At 44.0% G+C, this 18,041-nt stretch overlaps 1 protein-coding gene across 3 annotated transcripts in view; it reads right to left on the bottom strand.

Annotated features, from left to right (window-relative positions):
• Window positions 1-5,055: 5,055 nt before the first annotated feature.
• nol4la (nucleolar protein 4-like a) overlaps window positions 5,056-18,041 on the bottom strand; it is a 29,274-nt gene continuing 16,288 nt past the window's right edge. For 2 of the 3 annotated variants that reach the window (XM_058051378.1, XM_058051376.1), the window contains 10 exons: window positions 15,154-15,309; window positions 13,244-13,355; window positions 12,422-12,531; window positions 10,889-11,030; window positions 9,974-10,269; window positions 9,719-9,904; window positions 9,054-9,242; window positions 8,871-8,987; window positions 8,366-8,558; window positions 5,056-5,936 (listed from right to left, as the gene is read on the bottom strand). In XM_058051378.1, coding sequence (XP_057907361.1) covers window positions 5,719-5,936; window positions 8,366-8,558; window positions 8,871-8,987; window positions 9,054-9,242; window positions 9,719-9,904; window positions 9,974-10,269; window positions 10,889-11,030; window positions 12,422-12,531; window positions 13,244-13,355; window positions 15,154-15,309 — 1,719 coding nt within the window. In that variant the 3' untranslated portion in view covers window positions 5,056-5,718. The remainder of the gene's footprint in view (window positions 5,937-8,365; window positions 8,559-8,870; window positions 8,988-9,053; window positions 9,243-9,718; window positions 9,905-9,973; window positions 10,270-10,888; window positions 11,031-12,421; window positions 12,532-13,243; window positions 13,356-15,153; window positions 15,310-18,041) is intronic. The other variant, XM_058051377.1, reaches the window with a different exon arrangement.

Raw genomic sequence — 18,041 nt, 5'->3', positions numbered from 1 at the left:
TTTTCTGGGTACATGATACCATACAGCATCCATATCAAACTTGCGCGGGGCCGCACTAACATTAAACTTTCATATGAAATCCAACGAAATATATCTGAATAGGTGCAGATTCTGGAAGAACTATAAAGCTTTGTGTGCTGTTATTGTGTGTAGCTGCTCTATAGGAGCCCACAACTCAATACAAAGGGCCAAAAAATGTGCACAACGGGTCCCTTTTAAGTCAACCTACACAACAGATGTATTAAAACGTAATGTAATTTTAAGTCTTTTTAATCCGATCCATTACTTCACTCATTTAACAATTTAGTATTTTAGTTCATATATGATTGTTTTGTTTAATCTGTGTCATTCAGGCTGGCAACCTCTAGAAAATGAAGTCATTTGCTGTTGTGGACAGACAGGTCAGTGTAAGCGAGTGCTGTCCTATTTCTCACAGGACAGCAGCTGTAGATGTTTCCACATCTAAATTTCACTGTGCCAAAATATTTGACCACGCTTGAAAGTAGGCCAGTCTAGTCTAGTCACAGACTACCGAGTAGAAAAGACTTCTACAGCCACTTGACAAAGTTTAAAAGCGCATCTTAAATCATTTTCAGTTGAGTCATTTTCAAGTTCAACGCAATTTTATATAATTTTAAATTCCTTTGGTTGATCTATAATGTAAACCTATAACTGTAATAAACAGTAATAACTCAAAAACAAAAACAGCGCAAAAGTTCATTTTAACTAGAGACTCACTGACCAGAGTTTTGAGTGGGGTGGGGAGGGGGGGGGGGGGCAACTTCACTCCAACATGAGTGACAGTCAAAGTCAAAAAGCCAGTGGATCGTAACCTAAAATGTTTATAATTCCTAATAAATTCCTACTAAATTAATGAAAGCTTGCAAAAAAAAGACCAAGCAAAACAATAAATTATTGTGTCATATGCATAAAATGATAAAGAGCGTCTGACAAATTACAAATCATATCATTTATATAAATAGAAAACAAGATGGGGCTTGACAGCGACTCTTGTGGAACCCCCTTCCAGACCCTGCCATCTGGACACACTATGATTTACCCGCTAGATCATTTCTGGACCAAGAAACTTCATGCTCAGATAAGCCAATTTTGTGCAAAGTTTTATGATGGACGGTGTCAAATGCCTTTGATAAGTCAATAAATAATACTTCATTGATGTCATTCATAACTTTAACTTGACGTTAATAATTAATGATGTTTGTGTCAGTATCTTCAAACATGCCATATGTGTTAAAAACTCTTGGACATTTTTTTTTTAGCATGCAATATTAGTTTCTTTGACAAGTGGCCTGCGAGTTTAGTTATGAGGACATCGCCTCAATCTCCACAGCCATCTTTAGGTATTTTTGGATTTATGTATCATGGGACATAATAACATAATCAGGATTCTTCATAAACACATTCATTTGGGGGAACTAACTACTATTTTAGTCATTAAGTCTTAAAACTATGAGTCACTTGCATTTCTCTGTGTTTATGTGATTCTGCTGCCCCCATGTGGACAAAAATATTACTCGTGCAGAATTCTAAAGCAAGATGTGTCACGTGATGTATACAGTACAGTGAAATTTGTCTTTTGCATATGCATCAAAATGTATGTATATATCGGGATGTTGAGCTAAAATACAATAAAAATTTAATTGGTGTAAATGTTATCAAAGGCTGCACGGCGGTCGAGTGGTTAGCGCGCAGACCTCACAGCTCGGCGACCAAGGCTCAATTCCACCCTCGGCCATCTCTGTGTGGAGTTTGCATGTTCTTCCCGTGCATGCGTGGGTTTTCTCCGGGTACTCCGGTTTCCTCCCACATTACAAAAACATGCTAGGCTAATTAGCGACTCCAAATTGTCCATAGGTATGAATTTGAGTGTGAATGGTTGTTTGTCTATATGTGCCCTGTGATTGGCTGGCCACCAGTCCAGGGTGTACCCCGCCTCCCGCCCGAAGACAGCTGGGATAGGCTCCAGCACCCCCCGCGACCCTCGTGAGGAAAAAGCGGTAGAAAATGAATGAATGAATGTTATCAGGGGCTGCACGGTGGACGAATGGTTAGCGTGCAGACCTCACGGCTAGGAGACCAGGGTTCAATATCACCCTCGGCCATCTTTCATGTTCTCCCCGTGCATGCGTTGGTTTTCTCCGGGTACTCCAGTTTCCTCCCACATTCCAAAAACATGCTAGGTTAATTAGCAACTCCAAATTGTCCATAGGTATGAATGTGAGTGTGAATGGTTGTTTGTCTATATGTGTCACTAGGGGTATGCTGGAGCCTATCCCAGCTGTCTTCAGGCGAGAGGCCAATCACAGAGGTACAAGGGAGTACTCCAGCCCCCCCCATTGTGTGTTAAAGGTGTGATTAAGAAGCAAAGTTGCACTTTGATAGCTCATCGCACTATTTTATTCAATTACTGACATCTCAGGAGAAGAGGGAGAGTCTTCAACTGTGTTGGTAAACCATTGGTGTAGATTTTTTTTTTACCCCCCCATAGCGTTGATGCAACACTGAAAAAGCGCTATTTTCCAAACAAACACAGGTCCCTCCTTAATGATATGTAAGAGGCAGAAAGGATCTCACCTGGACAGTTTTTGCATGAAACATACAAATGAAACAGGTTCAACCTTTTTTTTTTTTTTTTTTTTTTTTTTTGTATTTCCACATATAATAATAAATATCTATACCTATAAACACTCCAACATAATCAAAATATTAAGTCACATGTACTGGAAAAAGATCCACTTTCAAATCACAATGATAAATGTACAAAACAATAGACATCTCCATATAAATGTTAATGGTTTTTTTTTTTTTTGTTAGTGATTTCAGTCTCATTTCAGAGGAAATCAGTGGATACAAACTCTACTTGGAGATTGAGTATTTCCTGAGGCTTATGGGTTCCCCGTAAAGGCCAGGAGAGGGGAATGGCTTATATGTTTACCAAGGACAAGTACCTTTCAGGGTACCAAATGGGTTCAAGAGAAGTTTTCTGAGCACTTACGTTTTAAAAAATGTACCTACTCACCTCTCCTTTTATAGGCCACAAGAGTATTTGAACAGAGCTGATTTAAGCTGTTACTCGTCTTTGATACATATGTGCTGGTCCACCAAAAACACCCAGGTGACCGCATTGAGGTGTCGAAGCAACCTTGGACCGTTTGAGTCAATTTGAGAAGTTGCACTTCAAGCAGCAAACCAAGATCTTGGTATGTGTGTGTATGTGTGTGTGTATGCAAATTAGGGGGAACGGGTGAGTGGGAAAACCTCTTCAACATAAAATGTTAAAGAAAACATATTCTGAAAAACTGTACATGTAAACATCACACTTTCACTGAGTCCAAAACTGGAGGGATGAGAGGGGGGGGGGGATACGAAGCTTCACACAGGTATACAGTACACCCCCATGCACAGAGCTACAGTCTTATCAGTGCAGTAGAGGCAACCATGAAATCATATAAATAACAATAGCATTACAGACCACCACCAAATAATAAGTTAAAACAGGCAAGGGCGTATAAACCGCTTGGATTTTTTTTTTTTTTTTTAACAGTGCCGTACCCACAGAAAAAGAACAATTCAAAACATTTTTTTTTTTTTTTACCACTCTTTGTACAGCTATACAGTACACTTATCTGACCACACTGGCAATCCACAAGCTACCAGGGCATTTTCATCAACACCAATAGATTATTACATTGTCCAGTCAATACAAAGAGAAGATCCATTGGGCATTATTATTAATAAAAAAAATTTTAAAAAAAATAGTTGTTGATCACACAAACTCTAGCACACAATGTTGTTCAGCACACCAGCAAGCAAACATTGGGGTGAAAGTGTATGTGAGTGTGAGCGTCATGGCAAAGGTTACAAAAAAATAAAAATAAAAATAAAAAATCAGAGATGAGGAAGACTCCTACGCTTCAGTTACTTGAGATATGTGGCACACACACGTGATGTTGGCAGGCCGCCCCTGCCGAGGAGCCGTAAAGCTGCTTGTGACTCGACTCGTGATTACGACTCGGAAGTAAAGACACACTCACTTATCACTTATGTTTTTCCTTAATCCTGAGCTATAAAGTGCTTCCAAACTTGCAATAGTTCATAGAGATTACACTTGAAATGCGAGTGGGACGCGCCGGCGTGGTAATGAGGTGTTTGATGATAGATAAATAAAGAATATATATCTCTTTAAACTTTCCTAAGGTGCCAGCCGAGGAGGCCGCTTGGAGAGTCAAGTTGTCCTTGTTGGGGAATGTGCTGAGCGAGTGAATTCAATCTTGTACAAAATGGGTCACTTCACTTTTACACAAAACTGTGCACGATCACTTTTAAGCAGAAGCAGAAATTATAATTTGTAAAAAAAAAAAAAATTAAAAAAATACAAATAAAAAAAAAAACACATTTGACAACCGTGTTTGTGCTGAGTGACTCACCGTCAAAAAAGTGTGAGACTGTGCTCTCTTGTCTGGTTTGAGCACTTCTGTGTGCCATCAGACTCCAAATACACACACACACACACACACACACACACATATCACAAACAGACACACAGCAGGGAGCGTAAACTGTGATGTAGTTACATCTTTGTCAAAGATTGTCTCTTGCGTGTTTTCTAACATCAACGTGGTTTTGGGAGGAGTGGGGGGTGGGGGTGGTGGGGGGTAAGCGAGTGAGCGACGCACACACTCACAACATCCGCTATGCAAGCCATGCGGATGTTTCCGGTCGCCTCAACGAAAAGTAATCAATCTGTATTGGCTGTGCATGAGAAAACTCACAGATCAATTCCTTCACCAAAAAAAAAAAAAAAAAAATTGTGCAACAACTCACCTTTTTTTCCGTCCCTGTAGATCTGCATGAGAATGAATAATAATGATAATGATAATGATAATGATAATGATAATGATAATGATAAACATCGGTATTCACAACAGACAACAATGAAGTTGGCTACAATGCTGCATGGGATTATCACATCTTCTAACAGTTAGGACTCGAGAGGATTGTGGTGAAATACTCCCAAAAGTACACCATTACTGATTATCATCAATATTGCACCTTCCTCTGCTGACATTAAACAATATATTAATCTCTTCTTTCTTTTTTTTTTTTTTTTACTTTTCCCTGACAGGTTTTTGTGACCTCGTATGAGCTCATACTCAGGCTTCCTAGTCAGTACCCATCCAGGCATGTTCAGGTCGTGAGTCTTACGAGGTAATATTTCGACCACACAGTTTAAAGAGACTACTAAAATGGTCCAAAATGTAATTTTTTTTTTTTCCCGATGCGAAGTCATTATTTTTGGAAACATTTATAAATGTAGTATCAATACGGAGTAGATCACCCAATCAAACCGCGTCACTGTACAGGATATTTTACATGTGTGTGTGACAACATAACAATGGCAAACCTTAGCACGACAATGAGAATTGAATTCTTGCAATACTCCACTAGTTTTTTTCCATACAGATTATCACTTCCTGAGACAAATGGGGGTTGCGGTGGCGAAAGCAAGACAGAGCACTGAGGTCAAAGGGAACCGAATGCATAAATAATTTGCGTGGGTTGAGTAAAGGTACTTTACAGGACCCGCCGTGCTTGGCAGAACCACTCCTGTCTGTTTGTGTCGGTCCAAGAATTGCATGTCAGCGTGACATATTTACATATGTAGACGCACAGGCTGCATTGTGGGTGGGCTCAAGCTCAGTTCTGCTGCAGGATCAGGTTCTCCAGCTCGTCCGCCGAGCGAAGCAGGAAAGCCGCGGACTCCCGGTAACCAGCGATGAGCTGCCTCACTGCCGTGACCTCTGGAGGGCTGAGCTGGGCCGAAGCTCCTCCCCCGCCGCCTCCCTGACCATGACTGTTGGAGCTAGAGGAGGAGGAGTTTGGAGCGATGGACTTCATGCTCAGGTCTGTTGGACCTGCAGACACAAACGGGATCAAATCAGGAAGTGAGAAAGTCAATATCCAGCATGGTGTCATCATTCATTTCTACCCTTTTAGTTTTCTTGATCTGATACTTGAGTACCCGGGTTCGATCCCACCCTCGGCCATGTCTGTGTGGAGTTTGCATGTTCTCCCCGTGCATGCGTGGGTTTTCTCCGGTTTCCTCCCACATTCCAAAAACATGCTAGGTTAATTGGCGACTCCAAATTGCCCATAGGTATGAATGTGAGTGTGAATGGTTGTTTGTCTATATGTGCCCTGTGATTGGCTGGCCACCAGTCCAGGGTGTACCCCGCCTCTGGCCCGAAGACAGCCGGGATAGGCTCCAGCACCCCCACGACCCTCGTGAGGAAAAGCGGTAGAAAATGAATGAATGAATGTTATCACGGGATGCACAGTGGTTGAGTGGTTAGCACGCAGGCCTCACAGCTAGGAAACCCGAGTTCAATTCCACTCTCGGCCATCTCTGTGTGTAGTTTGCATGTTCTCCCCGTGCATGCGTGGGTTTTCTCCGGGTATTCCGGTTTCCTTCCACATTCCAAAAACATGCTAGGTTAATTAGCGACTCCAAATTGACCATCGGTATGAATGTGAGTGTGAATGGTTGTTTGTCTATACGTGGCAACCAGTCCAGGGTGTACCCCGCCTCTGGCTTGGAGACAGCCGGGATAGGCTCCAGCACCCCCGCGACCCTCGTGAGGATAAGCGGTAGAAAACAATGAATGATACTTGAGTTGAAAAAATGAACTAAAAAGGGAATACCAGTTTCCAGTGCAATCTGAACCAATCACCAGTCAATCATTCATTCATTTTCTACCGCTTTTCCTCACGACAGCCAATCACAGGGCACATATAGACAAACAACCATTCACACTCACGTTCATACCTATGGACAATTTGGAGTCGCCAATTAACCTAGCATGTTTTTGTACCCGGAGAAAACCCACGCATGCACAGGGAGAACATGCAAACTCCACACAGAGATGGCCGAGGGTGGAATTGAACCCTTGTCTCCTTGCTGTGAGGTCTGCACGCTAACCACTAGACCACCGTGCCGCCAACAGTCAATCACAGTAATGAAATATAGAGACAGACAACCATTCACACTCGCATCAGTAGACAATATAAGGTCTTCAATGAACCTAACATGTATGTCTTTGTAGGAAGAAGCCTTGAGAGAATCCATACAATATGAGTACACTATGGAGCCCACTCTCCAATCACGACACAATGAGGAAACAGTACAAACTGTACTAGCCAAGAGCAATCAATCGGATCACGTAAAGGAAGGAGTAAGATCTGTTGGAAAATAATCTGATGATTTGTTCACTCTGTTTTGTCCTCTTTTTTACACGTTTGTAAAATGATTTGTATCCCTTTGATGGACACGTTGTCGCTCTTTTGACCAGAATGGCAAACGACTAATTGCTGCGACCACAGATGCCAACCATCTGCGTCAACATGTCAGAGGCAGAAGTCCCCATTAAAAAGAAGGAAAAAATATGATCATGTTTTTAAAGTCGGTTACATGTAAAGGAAACATAACTAGCTGTTAAAGTCACATTCAGTGAAAAATACATAGTTTAGTTGACCTCAACCAAGGGTCCTCAATAGGCAGCCCACAGGCCACGTCAGGCACACCAAAGCATTTCATTCATTCCTCGGTAAGCGGCTGGATAGTTTAGTGCAGGGGTGGGCAAACTACAGCCCGGAGGCCATATCCGGCCCGCAAAGTGTTTGAATACGGCCCACCTGTTCTTTCCAAAGTATTTAATTTAAAGTTAACATACAACCTGGTATCATGGTACAACCATTTGATGGTTTAAGTAGCTGTTTTAGCAATTTCGTTATTTGATGTTGTCTGCTTAAAGTGCTCCTTAAAAAAACAACACACACACTTTTACACACTTTTCCAGGTGGACTGTTATGTGTGAAATATATAGTCTGGCATCCCATAAATTTTGTTAAAGCAATGCGTCCCGCGAGTCAAAATGTTTGCCCCCCCCGGTTTAGTGGGTAACACCGCTGGCTCTTGGTACAAGGTTTCGGTTCGATATGTGATATATGAACAAAAAAAATGACCTTGAGATTAACATTGACAAACGGAAATGTTGTATCACAGCGAATCGTATAGTTTGCACATACATACTGTATATAGTTTTTGAGTCATATCTAGATGCGTATGGAAGCATTTACAACCGGATGCCCACTTTTTATAGAGAAAAATGATCTGTGATTAATTGCAATTAATTATGAGTTAACTATGGCGAATTATGAGTTAACTATGGTGTGATTAATCACAATTAAATATTTTAACCAATTTTCAGTCCAAAAATATACCGTATAGATATATTTATACCATCTGGGCCTCACAGTTTCTGCAGAGGAAAAGCCTCCCCCTTACCGTTGGTGTGGGCCCCAGCAGCAGCATTCTGTTGGTTGCTGCTGACTGTTCCGTATCCCCGCAGGTTGTAGTTGAGGCCTCCGTTGGTGTAGAGCTGGTCTTGGGCAAAAGCTGTGCTGGAAATGGCGAAGCTTGACGGGGCCACAGATGCAGGATCCCTTGTGCTGGGCTTGTCTACAGAGATAGGCTCGTCCTGTGGGCAGATGTTTCATTTTAGTGGCATGCAGCCTTTTGATATGAATAAAATGAATGAATGAATGAATATATTTACTGCTGCAGTTTTAGCCTGCACTGAGGTGTCCCTATAGATTGACTGTAATAAACTAAGAACTATCTTTTGAACTGGTATTGTATTACATTTGATATAATGCAAGTGGACCAGTCCAGAGTGTACCCCGCCTCTCCCCCGAAGTCAGCTGGGATAGGTTCCAGCATACATAAGCGTATTGGTAAGTGCGTATATCCATTCTAGGCAGACTCCCAAGTCTGCTGCTAAAACATTTACCGCTGGGTAGACATCAAGCCGCATCCTCTTGGCCGCGTTTCGGGTTTCGCTCTCGCACGCAGCAGCAAGAATGTTCTCAGCCATGGCAGAGGTGAGGTGAGGAGGTGTCGGTCGTATCTGGCAGCAATATTTGAATGTGTTATTACAGCATATGCATATTTATATTTTTGTGGTATTTAATACCTCAAAACCACTTTTTTTCATGCGGCGACAAGATTTGAGGTAGGTGCGAATGCGCTTGCGGGAGCGCTCCTGGAACTCAGGGAACTGGCGACTGCAGGACTCCATGATGGCCTGGATCTTCTCCTTGGGCTGTTTGGAGATGGGTACCATGCGGTCCAGATTCTCATCCACAAACAGACGCACAAACATCTGAGAGAGAGAGAGAGAGAGAGAGAGAGAGAGAGAGAGAGAGAGAGAGTGAGACAGAGGAAGGGGGAGGGGATGGGAGGGGAGGGAGAGGATGTAGAGCAGAAAAATGACAGGAGGGTGCAGCAAGAGAGGGGTGCGAGAGAGTTGAAAACAAAAGAGAGGAAAGGCGGGGAGGGGATGGGCGCATACGGCGACAGTGGAAGAGGACAAGAATAAGGGAGGGGGGGGGGTTGTGCACACGCACACACACGTAGGGGTGGTGAAAATGGAAGCACTGCATCATGCGAAGGACAATATTGCCTCTGTGTCACAGATATTTGTTTTCATATGACTCAGAAATGCATTTTCTTGCAGCCTATATTGCACAGGCGTAGTCATGCATATGATATTAATATATAATTTAGAGACAACAAAGTTTCAAAATAAGAGCAGCCCCATATTTCATTCCCACGGCTCTTGCTAGCTTGGTTACTTACATTAAAGGCTTTAAGTCTCTCTGGGTCCATTCCCTCTGCGTCATTGATCTTATCGGCGTCGTCATGGTCATCATGATCATCGTCATCATCATCAACTATCTGTGCACGGCCGGAGGTCAAGTCCTCTGCACACATGCTCAGTTCAGTCTTCACAGAGTCGTAGCTTCCTGAGCTGTATGGAGGGGACTACAGACACCCGTGCATGTTAAAATCTTAGTCATTCATGACTCACGACTGAAGAATGTTTGCGTTTACCTTGTTGGAGTACTCTGTTTTGATGGGGTACTTCCTGTTTGGGTCTGCCGGATAAGAATTCTGCGGTGAACACCCCGCCGGCAGGAGTCTGTCACTCAGGTTGACTGGCTGCTGGTCATCCGAGGAGGACGAGGACAAGGTGGTGCTAAAGTCCAAGGGAGCACTCAACCCGTTCTCGGTCACATCCCCGTATAGGGCACCGCCCTCTGGTGGGTTCCCGCCCACGGGGTGCACCTCTGGCGAGGTCAGGGCCGGCATGCCGTTGGCACTGCTGCCCTGTGAGGAGTCGTCGTCTGCTGGAAGCGGGTAGGAACAAAAAGTGAGCGATGAGTGTTTGTTCATCATTAAAATATGATTGGGGATACATGATGTGTTGAAAAATTCCCATTTTCCTGGACTATTGGTCATAAAAGTGGTTAAAAAGAGTGGATCTTATGTGCTTAAGCAACAAAGAGGGAGCGGTGAGGACGAGGAGCGTACTGGGGGGTGGGGAGCATTCAGTGTGAGTACGATTCCTACATGTGTCGTGCTTCGTTGAGGTCTTCTCCCTACTTGCCCTAATTTCAGTCTCTGTGTAGTGCGAGGGTTAATACTGGCCTTTGTCCTACTTTTCTAAGCCCTGCACCCTGAGAGAGAGGGGTGCACATCGGATTGGGGCTGCACTGGTGTCCCACCCACTGGATTTATTTGGATTAGTCCACTAAGAACAAGGCAAGCTGTTTCTTGCACAATATCGGTCATGCTCACATTGCATGTTGAGTCAGTTGATTATAGGCTAAAAAGTAGCAAAAACACTGGAATATGTGAATATTCTCATTCATCCACGTCGTTGTATTCTCGCAATAGTATCGCTGGGATTAACACTCGACACAGCAGCTCTAGTCTGACGGTGGCAGAGATGTAAACACGTCTCACCGTCCTCTTCTTTAATGGTGGCTGCTGGGTCGCCGAGCCTCTCTCCATTTGGCAGACCGGGCTCAGGCACTGGCGGCTGCTCAGCTGCGACCCATGCAGGCTCAGCACCATTCATGTCCTCGCTACTTACCGAGCTGTCATCCTGGAAAAAAAGGAGTGCAGGAGGAGAAAGGGAGACATGAGACAGGAAATGAAAACCAGTGATGTGAGCAAAAGCCTCGCACTTTTGAAAACAACTTTTGATGCATTCTGCCGGTTGGAGGATGGCATCTGTGTATCTACTGATGGGCATTTTGATACAGGACAGCAGAACGACGAGGGAACGAAGAAGCTTTCCTTTTAAGTAATATCTTTCTTGGAGCGGTGCTATTTTTAACTCTTACGTAGGGAACATGCTTGCTGTAGCGTAACACAAACATGACGGTTAGCAAAGCAGAACAAACTATTCACATTTTGAGCTTCCTCCTATGACGACCATGCTGTGCGATAGACATCATGTGTCGGCAGTCATCTCGCATATATATCAGCAGACTCTGGACCACACAAACAGGTTTTAATCTCTTTTGTTAGAACGCCCAGTTGGACACCAAGTCAGCCATTGGAAGTCATTAAGAGTCGTAACACACAAAAACAAAATACCATCAAAACTGCATCTTATAATGTCAATTGTTTCAATGTACAAAATGGAGTCTGGTACAAAAACAAACAAGAGTGAATATGCCTTGATTATATTAATGCCACAACAGCAGGAAACAAAAGTTGACTATGGTTCTCATATATGTTGTTGTTTTGTGCTCTAATAACCTACACAAATAAGGAAGTGTGCTCCATCACTTGTCCAAAAAAAGTGTAGCATATTTTTGCAGTGTCAACACACACACAACACACCCAAAACACTGCATGCTAATCTTAATATTATCTTAGCTTAAATCAGTGAAATACACAACACAACACACTACAATGCTACAGCTATGTAAGTAATGTGAAATTATCAAATCATTTAGACTCAATTTCACTTTTGTACTCACCCGCGAATCACAATCTGGGTCATAATTCCCAAGAATCCTAATTATGCGTGATTTTGGGTCTACATTTTCATCGCCAAGTGCCGCTCCCTGCACTTTAGTGACAGCTCTTTGGGAGCGTTTCCGTCACGGCTCGTGGTGGGAGGGGTCTCCGGCGTGACGTCACTAACTCACGCTTAATCCGCGCCTCACAAGTGGGCCCCTCCTCCCAGCAGGGAGCTCTGCATCTACTCTTTAATATTGAATTAAAAGTTGATAGCCCCCCCCCCCCCCCCCCCCACTCACAAAGCCTTCCTCTCTGCAGCCTTGATGAGGCTTAAAAGGGAAGAAGCAGGAGACTTTATGCCGTCAATAGAAATTTAATTAGAGTAAATTGGGGAGGCCTGAAAGAGCTAGATTCCCCGATGTATTCATGAGGACACCTTCCTTGTTTAGCCACACACACACACACACACACGCACGCACACACACACACGCACACACATTGTTTCCAGTCAGCTACGCTTACCCTCTCCGTGGCTGTCATGCACTGCAGTTTCATTTGCTTCAGGTAGGTGGCAGTAAGGGGCATGTTGTAATCAATGAGGTCAGGGACCAGAGAGGTTGGTCGATCATTTTCTGCAAATGTAAAAAAAAAATATATCAGTGAATACATTGATTTAGTATGGAATTAGTGCTTAGTAAATTAATATTAAAGACTTTAATGCAATAAAGTGTCCACAATAAGTCATCTTGGGTTTTTATTTTTATTTTTATTTTTATTTTTATTTTTATTTTTATTTTTATTTTTATTTTTATTTTTATTTTTATTTTTATTTTTATTTTTATTTTTATTTTTATTTTTATTTTTATTTTTATTTTTATTTTTATTTTTATTTTATACTATTTTGTTTTTATTTTAACAAATTTGGATATCTGAGGAATATTTTTTGTTATAATTCTCTTACAAAACTAAAGCAGTAACTCCCCTTATAATGTGCAACAACACATGCCTGCATTCTCCCAGTTGACCACTAGAGGGACTCCTTTTCAGTCATTCTATTGCTGCACGAAGCCCTCTTGAGTCTTTGTTACATCATGCTGCTGATGGTTATATACACGTTTTTATCAATGAGTATTTCAAAAGTCATCTCACCCACAGTCAATGTGGAAAATCTCAACCAACAATACAAACCAAATACAGAAATTGACTTGCGACATGGCAGTCACCACATTTCCATATCACCATATAACAAATGATCAGCGTGGTATCCACTCTTAAAGGTTGATTTACTGTATCAGCTAATTATGTGCAGAATGAACAAGGCACCCACAGGTTACAGTATGTTACCTTTGAACTCTGCAGTGCTGGGGTTGATGTGCATCCTCTTCTGACACTCTCCACAGCTCATTAGGAACCGAGTCACCGCCTCCCTAGGCAGGAAGGCATAGGTCTCTGCTATCTGTGTCGGGGGATTGAGCATAGAAAAGGCTTTAAAATGGCATCACAAAGTGTAAAATGTAGGCATGGATTTTTTTTTTTTTTTCAGCAAAAGTTTGGGGTCAGTGTGCGTTATATTGGTTCTCCCTGAAGAGGATTCGTCCCCTATCTCTTGTTCCTACAGATGCCCTAAATCCAACTCCAGCCCTACATGTTCCCGCTTTGATTAAGCACGGTAGAGTATTTCTTCCTTTTTTTGTTTTTATCATATATACGGTACACCTTCGTGTCACACGGTGGGCCTCCGCTCCTTGCTTGTCTCCAACGCCACCCTCCCCTCCTCGTCCCCCTGTGGCGTTTCCCTAGAAAATGCGACCTTCACAAGACCATGGAGAGACAGCAGGGGTGCCCACCCCCACCGGGCCCACCGCCACTGCCACTGCTCCCCTTCCCCTTTGCCCCCTCTCCACACATCATGGCCCCTTGAGGCAGCTGAGAGGGAAAGGCCACCCAGAGGAGCGTGCTCCTCCCAGAAGGCCACAGTGACAGTTCCATATTATGCCCTGCCCCGGTGATGCTGCCTCCTCAAAAGGGTACACTCTATGAGACGTGACAGGACCTCTCTACAGGGCAGGGGCACAAGCAGAAATTGGCTTTATTTTTTTTTTGTTGTTCCTCAGGGGAGGGGGGGTAAAAGATGGCGACCGAAGTCCCGCAATCACACAAAGGACCTGGTTTTGTCCTGTACCACTTGGTCCCGGGCATCAAAAACCACACCAGACCCGCTTGTTGAATCGGCTCTCATGCTGCTTTTGTTCTAGAGGCGCTAGCCATGTGACACATGCGGTTAGTGGACGGGCAAAGGTGGTTTAGTTCCCTTGGAAACGACTAATGCTAAAAATTCTACATTGCCGTACCAATAACAGAATGTCGGCTATACGGGTTGTATAGCAGGCCACGCAGCTAGGAGACCTGTGTTTGATTCCATCCTCGGGCATCTCTATGTGGAATTTGCATATTCTTCCCGTGGGTGGGTTTTCTCCGGTAGTTTTAAACTAGCCAACACATTCTTAGTAACTTTTCCCTTCAGGGGTCGCCACAGCAAATCAATCTCCTCCTCTCTCACACCAACTACCCTCATGTCCTCCTTCTCTACATCCATAAACTTCCTCTCTGGTCTTCCTTTACGCCTGCTACCTGCTAGCTATAAACACTGCATCCTTCTACCAATATATATTCTACCAATATATTCACTATGTCCCAAACATCTCAGTCTGGCCTCTCTGACTTTATCTCCAGGGCCTCTATAACATGTAATGTCCCTCTGATGAACTCGTTCCTGATCCTATCCATCCTGGTCACTCCCAGTGAGAACGTCAGCATCCGTATCTCAGTAAACATACTGCTAAACTTGCCAATTCATTCATTCATTCATTTTCTAGCGCTTTTTCCTGACGAGGGTCGCAGGGGGTGCTGGAGCCTATCCCAGCTGTCTTCGGGCAAGAGGCGGGGTACACCCTGGACTGGTCGCCAGCCAATCACAGGGCACATATAGACAAACAACCAATTTGACGGCAAAAAAAACATACCAACATGAAGCACACAGACTCAGAATGTTGACTAGGAAAAAACGCTTGACTTTTAAACGTAAATGTGCTAAAAAATATACTCTGATGACTTTGTTTGCAAATGTCTCCCTGGAGAAAAGTCAGGCGTCAGATGATCAAACATGGCATAGCAGGTTTGCTAAAACCACTTGGGTAATGTGTTTAATGTGACCTATTTTTCACAGGTGGGCAAAGAGTTTGCAATGAACTCACCGCTTTGTAGGTCTTCTTTTGGCCCGCATGTTTCGGCGCCCTGCCGGGGTCGGCACCAATCTCCACGTGCATGGCATAGATGATGTCGAAGAAGTCTTCGACTACTGCCACGCGCTTCAAAGAGGAGTTGTCCTGGGCCGAATGGCCGTCTGAACACTGAAAAACAAAAAGAAAACTGGAGTTGATTTTACTGTCATCGCTAATGTTATGCACAGAAGGCTTTGTATTAATGTTTGATTCCCTTTCAGTTGGAGTGGTCAGCAAACGTCCCCTCATTTCCACACTGTTAAAAATAACGACCAACAGTCCCTCCCACCACCACCTCTGGCGGCCATCCTGCCTCCTGCACCGCTGACCCTGTCGCCATAGAAACAGACACAGATTTCTCTCAGGCAGGTGTGCTGGGCAAAGGGTCATGTGACACACCACAGAAGTGGGATCGCCAGGACAACGGCTCCATCCACGGCGCACCCGGGGGGGCTTTCCTTTCCTATCTGTGCAGCTTTTAAAAACTTCATCCACTAGAAATATTAAATGTAAACATTAAACGCCACAGCAGGACTTTAAGTGAATTAGTTTCCACAAAGAGATGAGGCGCCGAAATTTTGAGCCTCCCGGGTTCAAAAAGTTCTCACATGTCACTGAGGGCAGCGTACTTTTCTTCCTATCACCTTGACATTTTCACACTGTTCCCGGGACGTGACATTTCATTTTTCTGACTCTATTTCCAACATGTTCTCTCTTTTCTTTTGCCATGTCTTTCGCCCATAACTCCATCAGTCCAACAGTCCAACAGTCCACAGTCCACACCATCTCCCCTGATTTCTTACTGTACCCCCCCCCCCCCCCCCCCCCACCCCAGCAACCCGCCTCTCCTTCTCTCTTCTTGCTCCGGCTCTCCCAAGTGCGAGGTAATGATCGTTGCCATGGCAACTAAAACCAGCTCACAGAGCGGGTTTGTTTTAATCCGGCCCCGCTCGCTCCCTCTTCTCGGAGCTTCTCCCCCTGTCAGCATGGGCTAAATGTAACCATAATAAATGTAATAATAACAGTCCTCCACCTCATCATCACAGCTGTAATCTAGCAAGGTATCATCGTCACCCCCCCCTCCACCCCACACCCCACTCCACACAACCCCCATTCCAGCGACATCACCAGCACCGCTGCTGCTGCTGCTGCTGCTTGGGACAATGGTGTCAGGTCCATTCACGCTGGATTTAGATAATCTCATACTACTGTGGGGTGTGCATTGCACCCACAGCACTGCTGCAATGCTGCTGAATTCCTCCAAAATTCTCCCCGCCACTCAGTAGTGTATTATTTTGCATGGAAAAAAAAAACATGCAATTTAAAAAACAATACCTGCAACCGTTTATATATATAAAAGAAAAATGTGGCCACGTCTTTCATTAGCCGTTTTGACAGCCTAAGTATTGCTGAAGGCTGTCTTGGGCTTCTGCGAGCAGTTGCCAGATAAATGCTTCCAAACAAGAGCCAACAGGGAGTTAAACATTCACCTCTCAACACAGCACGCTTTGAATGAGCCTGTTTGTACGTGCTATGTGTGTTCGAGTACAGTAACACGTCTACCGGGCAGCGCTTGAAGCATCTCGGAGGAGAACAGCTGTTGAATGGAGCTGTAAGATATTGGGTCTCATCGGCAGCGTGCCGTTTTTAAAGAGCAAAGGAGACACGTCGGCGTCCCTAAATGGCAACGAGACATCATGAACACAGCAACTGCAACACTCTCACCCTCATTTTCTCCTTCTCTCTTTCTTTCTAATCCCGCAGGACTTTGCTCTCCCCAGCCACTGTACAACCAGCCCCCATCCTCGGCTCCCTGTCCCGCAACAAACCGCTCTGTTGCTAGGAGACTGGAGGGTTTGAGTCGGCTGCCCCCACCCCCGCTGGCAGTCTTGCACACACACACACACACACACACACACACACACACACACGCATGTGCGCACACACACAGCAGAGTGGCTGATGGGGAGAGAGGAGCAGTCCTAGCACACAGGCAGGTCAGGAGGAGGAGGTAGGGCGGTTCGCAGGAAGCAGCTGGGTCACAAAGACAGGCCACGAGAGATGGAGGAGACACATCACACCACAAATGAGCGCCACGGGCAAACAGATAAATAAGGTGTTGACATGCAAAAGAGCTCAACTTTGAAAGTCAACATCATAAAATTTGACTCGTAAGACAACCGGTTGCACAAAGGCGGAAGTACCGCATGTACTTTGATAAATAACGATCATTTGTTATAATCTAACATTTGATTCAAAATGTAAAACAAATATTCTGTCCCCCCCTAAAAGGAAGAAATACATGACCCCGATTCTTCTCACCCAGCTTCCAACATAGTTTGTTCCCTTTAGATGTGCTGGTCAGGTCATTTTAATTGTAGAAAATAATACAACTTGTGTGTTTATTATTAGTTTTTTTTGTATTTGGGGCAGTATCATTGTATGTTTTGTTTATGTTTGTGTGCACGCATAATACGACATGAAGTAAAAAGGCTGTGTCATGGGTACTTGTGACTCAGAGGGTCTCTCTGCAAATGGGACAAGAGGTCTGTAAATATCAGCTAGCTAATGGACATGTAAATGGGACAAAGCCTATATCCACTGTGTGCGCGTATGATTGACGGTGACAGATTAAGGTGCATGTGACATAAAACAGCGACGTGAGAGATCTTTACCTCCTTGTGTTTTTTTTTTCTCTCTCCATCTTTCTATTTCTTCATCTTTGTCTTTTCTTTTAAGCATCATCTTTCACCCTCTTTGCCTCAGCTCACAAAGTCTATCATTAAATCCACATTAGGTGCACCGAGCTCCAACCCTCTGTTGTGTGTGTGTGTGTGTGTGTGTGTCTGGACTGCTCTCAT

The sequence above is a fragment of the Doryrhamphus excisus genome, chromosome 16 (assembly GCF_030265055.1).
Source record: "Doryrhamphus excisus isolate RoL2022-K1 chromosome 16, RoL_Dexc_1.0, whole genome shotgun sequence".
Taxonomy (NCBI): Eukaryota; Metazoa; Chordata; class Actinopteri; order Syngnathiformes; family Syngnathidae; genus Doryrhamphus; species Doryrhamphus excisus.
This window is presented reverse-complemented; position numbering and strand designations above follow the sequence as displayed.